The 10,060-nt window shown below is 35.7% G+C and overlaps 1 protein-coding gene across 1 annotated transcript; it reads right to left on the bottom strand.

Annotated features, from left to right (window-relative positions):
* Positions 1-1,896: 1,896 nt before the first annotated feature.
* Positions 1,897-4,911, bottom strand: LOC125192921 (putative late blight resistance protein homolog R1B-16). Its single transcript, XM_048090598.2, has one exon. The coding sequence runs from the start codon at positions 4,808-4,810 to the stop codon at positions 2,114-2,116; it is 2,697 nt and encodes an 898-aa protein (XP_047946555.2). The 5' UTR covers positions 4,811-4,911; the 3' UTR covers positions 1,897-2,113.
* Between the last annotated feature and the right edge of the window lie 5,149 nt (positions 4,912-10,060).

Raw genomic sequence — 10,060 nt, 5'->3', positions numbered from 1 at the left:
AGTATTTAGCATGGAATTTAATTAAATTCAAATATTTTTCTTGATTTTTTTCCTTCTATATTACCACCATTTTATTTCTTTCACATTTTAATAATCATAATTTTTATTTTCAATAGTAACCGTTAAATTTTTCAGAACTAATTTATTCTATTATTGATTATTAATTTTATTCAATTTTAAAGTTAAGGTAAAATATAGAATTTTATTATTTAGTTTTTAATTATATGTGTATTTTATTACATTTATAAGTGGGCAACAAATAGCTCCAAGCAAGGCAATCGAGTTATTTTATCTTTGAGTTTTATTGGAAAACAAAATGAGTAGTGAAACTTTGAAGATTTTAGTTTGTCATGATGAGATTGCTGGTTCTTTCAATTCTAAAGTTAATATATATAAAATTTTTTATAAAAGTTATGAGTAATTACCCATTTGCATTATCCATTATAGTGATAGTTTTTTTTATCTTTTACGATTTAAAGCTAGAATATTGTATTCTGATTAATTCGCTCATTTTGATGGTTTATCCGTTGTAAAAGCACACAGATATTGCTCCAATCCTCGGTTGCGTACCTCCGTTTGACCGTCCGACTGCGGGTGGTAAGCTGTGGTAAAATTCAACTTAGTACACTACTCAATCTCATTATCTCCTCCCAAGTAGCATTAAGAAAAACTGAATCTCGATCAGAAACAAGTGTTTTAGGGAAACATGATGGCGCACCACCGTGTTGACGAATAAGTGAGCAACTCGAAAGGCGTCGAAACGAGTAGCCAATGGGGCAAAATGGGCGTACTTTGAAAGTCGATCAACCACAACCATAATTGCCGTATACCCTCGAGATTGCGGCAAACCAGTAATAAAGTCCATAGAAACGTCCTCCCATACTTGGAAAGGGATGGGGAGCGGTTGCAGCAACCCAGCCGGTTTCTGTGTGGAATACTTGGTAGATTGACACACTACACACTCGTCCACAAATGCATTGACATCTTTGCGCATCTTAGGCCAAAAGAACGTTGCCGCAAGGAGTCGAAACGTGCGCTCCTGCCCCGGGTGTCCCGTCATGGGCAGTCAGTAAATCACGTTTTGCTGCTGAATTAGTATCCACCAGCACCCTCCTATTAAAGTAAATAAGGCCCTCCGCCCAAGTCAAACGGCGAGTCGCCTCACCCGCCCGAATTCTGCGAGTGAGCTCCACCAAGGCCGGAAAAGTTGTTGTTTCTTCTATAATCAGATCCAACACCTGCGGCACCGGCCTCGCCGCTATGGTTAGCAACTCAGCGACCTCCCTTGACTCCGTATCGTCCGCATTGTTGCTGTCTCTAAAATTTTTTTGTCTCTAAATTGAAATTAATTTTTTTTTGAAATATAGTTAAAGACGAAAAAAGTTTGCCGCAAAATAAAACAATAATAAATTATAAATTAGTGTCAGAATTATTTCGGTCTCTAAATTGAAATGAAGTTGTCAAACCTACTTAGCTCCCTTCATCAGTATCACCTATGACCTTGAAGAAGCATTTAAAATTCCACTTATAAAGCAAGTCTTATAGATGTATAGTCCTGAGATACGATGTAATCTTGACATTGTGGTGACGGATCGAGCGTTGAGAAAAAGACAACCGAACATGAGATAAGATTAGAATTTCAAGCCTCTTATAAAAACTGTACTACTAAAGAAATCAATTCGGATAAAGTAATCAAGCAATCAAAGCAATCTAGTTTCAAATTCAAAGCGCACAGTTATGAAGTAATCACGAAATTCATAAAACCAGAGAAACTCCGGAGACGTCGATATTCAAGAAATCGGATGCATCAACATCTCCACATACACATAATAGTAGTGTTAAGAACAACACAAGATGATCAAAGACATAAATAAAGAAAGTTGAAGACACAACAAGTAGCCTTGGATAACAGTTCATTAATAACAAGTCAAAAGTGTTGGGAAGTTATCCAAGTAGCCTTGGATAAAAAAGCTCATAGTTACACTTGAACATTTGAACATTTGACGAAGAAGAGAAAAAATAAGATACAGTATTAAACAACAATGAAGTTGCTAACACTACTTAAGCCCCACAAGTTGCTGCTGAAATGGTTGGTTACCTTTTGGAAGTGTGATCACTGGTCGAGGGTTTTTGAGATACGAAGTTTGAGATCGTAGTTACCATTTTCAGATTGCTCCCCCACAATCCTTTCAGCTGATGCCACTAGGTATTCGGTGCACCTTTCTAACTCGATTAGTTGGAGTGTTGGGATTTCTCCAATGCTGCTAGGGATTTCCTTTAGATTCCAACAGCTCTTTGCATAGAGGTGGCGAAGTCTAGGGAAGTTGGTCTCATCGGCTATCCAACGGTCAACAAACAATCTTTCAAGAGATAGAAACTGCAGTGAACAGAACACCTCTCCATCTGCTACCTCCCACTCTTCTTCTTCTTCTTCACGTGTCATCTCATCACTCAGAAATCTGCATGATTTTATCGTGAGCACTTCCAGCTTATGTAGTGCACACAGAGTCCTCAACACTCTTGAATTCACTTTACAGTCATCCAGAACTAGTTTTCTGATATTACAAGGAAATATAACCAAGAAGCGCCAATCAGAACTGTCAGGACTGTATATGGTTTTGATAGCTTTGCATCTTAATATTTCGAGTTTGTGAAGATTGCTAAGATCAGATGTAGCGGATTTGCTTAGGTGGCGACCATTAATTGCCAATTTTTTTATATTCGGAATGCTTTTGAGGAAAGCATCTAAGTTAGTTGCCTCGTCAGCTACACCCACAACTGAAATCATTTGCAGCTTCTTCATAACACTATAGTTCATTTCCTCGTCTTTTAACAACTCAAATCCAAACACCTTGACATTTCTTAACTCGGAGAGCTGCAATAGCTCAGACGGCACATCAAACTCGCAACGAGGAGCAATCAAGGTTTGTAAATTTCTCAATCTTGATATTCCTCTAGGTATTTTTACACGGCTATTTGTAAAAACCCTTGAAACGAAGCTGACAACTAAGCCGACAACTAAGAAGTGTAAATTGACAAAGTCGAATATTTCAGTTGGGAACTCAGTGAACTTGAAATTAATGAGATACAACACCCTTAGCAATCTTGACACGGAAAAGACACCAAATGGTAGCTGTTTGCGGCGATTATGAATCCATATAAAAGATCGAGTAAGTGACATGGACTCTATTAGAACTTTAGCATTGACCTTTCCATTTGACGAGTCAAATCTGACGCGGCGTGTATTAGAGAATGTGACATTGGGACGACTCGTCACATACAAAAGCTTGTCTTCAGCACATTTCAGAATGCATAGATCCCTCAACATATCATGCATGCTGTAGCTCTTTGGTTTTCCATTCTTTTTGTATTTTGTAACCAAAAATAGATTCCTCTCTATTAGAGACTTCAGCCAATCCTCGGCCTCTTCCTCCAAACTTCTTTTCCCATTTGATTTTACAAATCCTTCAGCAACCCACAATTGTACGAGTGTGGAGCCACTAATCTCGAAGTCTTCAGGGAAAGCTCCCATGTACAAAAAACATGGTTTCAAGTGATTCGGCAAGTGGTTATAACTTAAAGACAATATACTAGAGCATTGCTCGTCTGATCCAGAAATTGCTGCTATTACATTGTCCCCAATTTTCTCCCAAACATCTTTTGATCTTTCCATCTTAGATAGCATCCCTCCAATCACACTGATGACTAGAGGAAGCCCACTGCAATCACCGGCTATCTTTTGACCAATTTCATCCAATTCGGGAGGGCAATTCTCTTCTCCAAACACAAGTCGGTGTAGCAGATTCCAACTTTCTAACCTGCTTAGCAATTGCACCCGATGATGCAAACTCAAAGAGTCTGCATAGTTTGCCACATCGGATTCCCTAGTAGTGATCACAATGCGACTCCCATTGTCGTTATTTGGGAAGTACATCCTTATCTCATCCCAGAATTTTGTGCTCCATATGTCATCTAATACAATCAAGTACTTCCTACCGTACAATCTTCTATATAACATATCTTTTAAATCATCACTACGTTCATCACATTCTTGTCCAGTTATGCAACTAAGGAGGCTTTTGAGAATTTGTGGCATATTGTAATCTTGTGAGATTGTGGCCCATGCACGATATGCAAAGTGATCAACAATCAAAGGATCTTCATAAAGCTTTCGAGCAAGAGTGGTTTTACCTACTCCGCCCATACCAATGATGGGGACGATCTCCAGCTTCTTCTGCATCCCGGTCAGCCTATCCTTGAGCTGCATCAGATCTTCATCAATTCCAACCACAACACTCTTGGAACTTGATGAACTGCTAGACTGCGTCTTATTATCTTCCATCTCCACGAGCTTCACTTGTTCCATAGAAGAATCAAGTTCTGGATGCTTCTTCTCATCCTCCATTTCCATGGGCTTCAACACTTTATCCACAGTAGAATCAAGTTTCTTACCCTCCGTCTCCATGAGCTTCTCGGCTTGCTCCATAACAGAATCAAGATCTTGTGCTGCTTGCTGCAGACCTGGCGTTGAAAGAGTGAATCTCACACAATTAGATCCGGAGAGCACTTGATCAACCATGTGGGATTCAAGGATGTCTTCAGCTTGATGTGCTGCTTCTCTGATTTGACTCTCCAAACTACTATCCATTTTGGTGAGTGAAGATTTACTGTCAAGGAGTTTTTGAAGAGAAGTAGCTTTGTCAAGGAGGGAATGGAGTTGAGGATTGTTTTCATCGACAATCCATCGTGGTTGGTCAGGATCAAGTATTCCTTCAAGAATGGTGATGAGGGGTTGAAGATTGTAAGCCATTTTTTTAGATCTTGGAAAACAAAGGAAGAATGCAGCAGCTAAGTTGATCTTCAAATGACATTAGGGACAGCCAGCTCATTGTGGACCCTGGGCTATTAATTCTGTCACCTAACTTCAATGAACTTAAAAATGACTTGACTTGACTCATACTAGTAATATCGGTGAGCGACAGTTACATGAGTAGTTGCTATAAAATTAGTGTGATTTGATTAGGCACTGAAGAGAAGAAAATGGTTCTGCTCTTTGGAATTGTAGTTGATCCGAGTTCGTATAAGGAAAATTCGTAATGGAAACAACATACCGCGGCAGTGGTATCTGCTGCTCTTGGCTGTACTCCCTTGAGGCCTACAGCCCTGTGGAAATGGTGAACATACATTTCTTAATAGTATTAACTTAGAAACCATTTCATTTTGAGGCCACTTTTCTGATCACAATAAGTTTGCACTTGTTGATATAAGAAACATAACATACCATTGCTTTTGTGTATGGCTAATAGACTTGTTGGTGTAGGCTGTGATGTAGGCAAAAATTATCTCATGGATAAAGAATCATACTCACCCATCAAGGGGGCTTATTATGAATTAAGACACAACCTAGCTAGGATTCTTCACTTAAAAGTTCAAAGTGTTTTAAAAAATTGGTCTCTCTTTGTATCCATCAATTTCTTGCATTGTGGTGGGAGCATATGCACACTCTTTGCTTATTGATGTGGATGCATGGCCAACTATTGCAAAATCACTAATGTTTTTACTATTTATGGTTTAAAGAAAAGAGTATATTTAATGGCCTATTTTGTGATTGGAATGTTGCTTTCTTTGCTAGAGATTTTTATATGATTAGGAAGGTTTCCTTCTTTATTTTCCATCAGTAGTAGTGTCTTTGGGAAAGACACACTTTTCATGGTGTATGTTAATGTACAACAAGATTTGTGTGATACTCACATCCATCATAGATGAATAATATAGATATTTCCATCACTTGTCATCATTGAATTTCCTAGACGTTGTTGTACGGAATATACAACCCCTAGGAAAAATGAATATGTTTGTTGATCGGATTAACATATATTTTAAGATACAAAAGTTAACCAATTGTAATTTCGATCTCAACATCTTTTAAAATAGAATCTTGACCAGTTGCTTTTCACTATAAAATATGACTTCACACTAATTTTAGTATTTTCCCCGTAGTCTTCATGAAATATCTATACATATATAAAAGACGAGTTTTAGCCTTCTTTTGAAATATTTATAAATTTTGGGTATGAATTTAATTATTTATAAATTCGGCAGTTACATTGGAAAATGATTAAATTTTGAAATTTGCAGCTAATTACTAGATTTGTGACTGCCTCCAAAATTAAACATTGTATTAATAACAATTCTGATTTTTAATTTTAGAAATTATTTGGCCGTTACTTTTAGTAGTTTATTTTAAATGATTTGCTGGAAATCTCAATGCTCTATTTTATTGCATTAAATAGAGAATTCAATATTTATTCAAAAATTAAGAGGGGGCATTACAAATACGTTTTTCAAAAACCAAAACAAACAACTACAACATACGTTTTTTCAATAACCCCACTGATCATGGTGATTAGTGCCACATAAATATCATTTATATTGCATTTAAATCAAATTTTATTTTTAAACCACCGACTATGGTAAAGTAAAAAGTTTAAAAGATTTTTGTAAGGGAAATGAAAACGTTTTGGGAGTAGAATTTGGAGTATAAATATATGATATTTGGTCGCTAAAAATTCAATCACTCACAACAAAATTTTTTATACAAGATTGAAATTTGGCGTTTCTATTCTTACCATTGGAAGAACCTTAACTTCATGCCATGATTCTTCAAATTGATTGGTGCTTTGCATCATTCGATAATTTCTTTAGTAGTCGAAGTTCATAATATTCGTTCCCACTATCCAAAAACAAAAATGACGAGCGTCAACCTTAATTACTTCAATAAGGATTAAGAGGGGGAGAAGAATGGACGAATTGTGTATGGTGAAAGAAGCCAAAATATTCGCAACGACAACAACTACCTGGCAATATAAGCGGAAGCATAACAAAGAGGAAAGATTTTCATCAAGGGAAAACGATAAAAGAGAAGAGAGAGGTTGTATATCGCTTACGTTCCTTTACTTATTGGAATAGTATCATAAGGATTTAATTTGGGGAAGATATTTAAAATTGTTATTCAACTTTAGAAATATAATTATATAGCAGTTTTTGAGGTCTGATTTTAGGGATATTTTCTTTATATATTTATTCATTGTTGTATGTATATTATTTGATCACATTCTAGATTGATATATTTTTAATCAAGGTTAATTGACATCTAATGTTTCTTATTTACGCATTATTTAGGATAGAATCATTGGAAGAAACCGATGAATTATAATGTGAGAAATAATTTTTTGACATATTTCTATACTATTATAATTTTCTATTTATTTTCTATAATTATTTTTATTTTAGATTTGAGGATAGCGAAAAATCAATTAACAATATCAATCAATCCCTAAACATATGAAAAAATATATGTATACACATACGTAACAAAAGTAACTAAATCAACAGTCATAAATTTCAAAATTTAACAAAATCGAAATATGAATATCGTTTATTTACATAGTTTAATTATAAATTTCAAAATCAAATTTATATTTTTTTTTATGTGTGACCATATTCTCGGCAATAGAGATCCAACAGTGTTCTAACTTCTAATCAACATGGGTGTTCATTTTATTTTTATTTTAAATCTTATTTTTAATTTTATCTACTTATTTTTATCTTACTAAAAAGTTAAAATTAGTGCCAATAAAATAAATAAATCGTGCATTGCACGGGTGTGACACTAGTTATAGATAATGTACTCCATTGATTTTCAACCTAAAAAGATTTACTACCAAAAATCCTAATAAATAATCGCTCTTTCTCATAAATTGCTTTGACAATAAAAGGAGAAAAAAAGGAACAAATCTTGTGCCACAACCTAATAATCCAATCCACGGCATATAACAAGAGAACTCATTCATAAAAAAAAGTCTCTGATTTTGAGGAATTTCATTAAGTAACAATACATAGTATATCACCAAAAAATAGATGAAATTACACTTCAAAATATTACTCCCTCCGTCCCAAATAATTTGGAACACTTTGACCCGGCACGGGTTTTAAGAAATCTAATGAAAAGTGAGTTGAAAAAAGTTGGTGAGATATAGGTCCTACTTTTAAACTATTAGTTTTATAATAAAATGTGAGTAGGAATGAGTTAGTGAAATATTGGGCCCACTACCAAAATTTTGGTAAAAGTGAAGTGGGACAAATTATGTGGGACGACCCGAAATTGAATACCGGGTCGAATTGTCTGGGACGGAGGGAGTACATATGTATGGACCATTAACTCCCCCCTCTCTATCACACAATGGAGCTAAAAACAACCCATTTTTGGGTTCAATTTACTGAAAAAAAAAACAACTAATCTTGCAACTCCTCATATCTTAGAATCAAACCAATGATCTCAATAGCTAGTCTTGAAAGGCTTATAAACCTTGAGATCAGAAACAACTCCAGCAACTGAGCCAGCAGCCGCAGCAATAGATATGATCAAACAAGCCCCACTCAACATCTGCAAACAGATCCATCTTGAGCTCCACATAGGAATCTTGTGGCTACTGATATACATCTCGACCGGGAAGAAGACCGTGAGGGGCCAGAACCCCAACGCCCCAAGCAACCCGCATGATCATGGAGATCACGGTCGTTGTCAGCACGAACACGCTCCTCCACACGAGCCTGAACAGGTTGAGCTTGAAGGGGCTCTTTAGGCCCGGGACTGGGACCGGGATCTCCTTGTTTATGACGGAGAACGTGCTCTCTGGGAGGTGTTCTTGTGCGAATTTCTCAAAAAGTAGATGAATATGAAAAAGAAACTAAAGAAATATCTTAAATAAAGTATACACTATAATATTAAAAAAAAGCTCACAGTGATGGCGGCTAGGGCAGGGATACTGGGTCCCGCACCGGCCAAGCCCCCGCTGAAGCGGCGGCTTGGCCAGTGCTATCTCCGTCCCTGAATGAGGGTACAGAATAAAGAAAATTAAGATTGATAAGAGAAGTCATTGTCAAACACAAGAATTGGGTGAGTAGAAATGATGGGGAAGTAGGTATTTATACATGAATAATCGAGCGAATCTTTTTTTAAAGAAAAATTCAAAATTCAAATCAGGTTGTATTCTTCCAGAAATCGGCGGCTCGGTCCACGGTTTCTAGCATAAAACCGGTGGTTTTCGATTTTCCTTAAATCATGATCTTTAATATTTCCGTCCAATGAATAAGATACCTTCTTATAAATACGAAAATTGAGAAATGTTAAAAGTGAAAAAGTGCAATTGTATTTATTTTTATCTTATCTTCGGGTTTTCTAATAACTATGATTTTGAATATGCACGTGTTTTGAACATGAAGGAGACGTGTAGCTAATAAAATATTTTATAAGCATAAATAAATTAAATTAATCTTATCCAATGATGTAGTCAAAACTAAAATTTAAAAAAAATAGGAACCAACAAAAAATATAGTGTGTGTGTGTGCGCGCAATGTGTGCGACCGTGTGTGTGCACACAATGTGTGTTGTGTTCATATAGAGAATATAAATTAACATTAAAAAGAATACGAATCAACTATCGGTCATAAGGTCGCTTAACTGCTATAATTTGTAAGCGTTGAAATTAGAGCATTAAATGCTTATTGCTTTCTTACGTTTACATCGGTCAACTAGATAAATTAAACATGGCAAAATAAACATACTAACCGAATATGGAATCTATGTCGGGTTACCCGGATTAATAGAGAATTTACACAGCTAAAAACGTTGTAACGTTCTACTCACCGATTGCCCTTAGACCTCCATAAATTAAAGAACCCTTATGACATATAAGGCACAAAAAAATATATATATAAAAAAAATTCAATGGCTTTAACTAGAACAAGATTAAATAAAGAGAATTCAACATAAATCTGCACAAAAATTCACAATCAACTAAACATAAAGGTGTTCATAGATATAGATCCAAGCATAAATCTCATATAATTAACCTAAAAAAGAATACGACTCAACTGTCGGTCATAAGGTCACTTAACTGCAACAATTTGTAATCGTTAAAATATGAAACATTAAATGAAAAAAATAGAGCATTAAATGCTTAATGCTTTCTTACGGATACATCGGCCAACTAGCTTA

This window comes from Salvia hispanica, chromosome 4, assembly GCF_029641045.1.
Source record: "Salvia hispanica isolate PSC_SH4W2 chromosome 4, Shi_PSC_v1, whole genome shotgun sequence".
Taxonomy (NCBI): domain Eukaryota; kingdom Viridiplantae; phylum Streptophyta; class Magnoliopsida; order Lamiales; family Lamiaceae; genus Salvia; species Salvia hispanica.
This window is presented reverse-complemented; position numbering and strand designations above follow the sequence as displayed.

Excerpts from the sequence above, each read along its gene's own strand:
- LOC125192921 (XM_048090598.2), bottom strand. The coding sequence starts at position 4,810 with ATGGCTTACAATCTTCAACCCCTCATCACCATTCTTGAAGGAATACTT.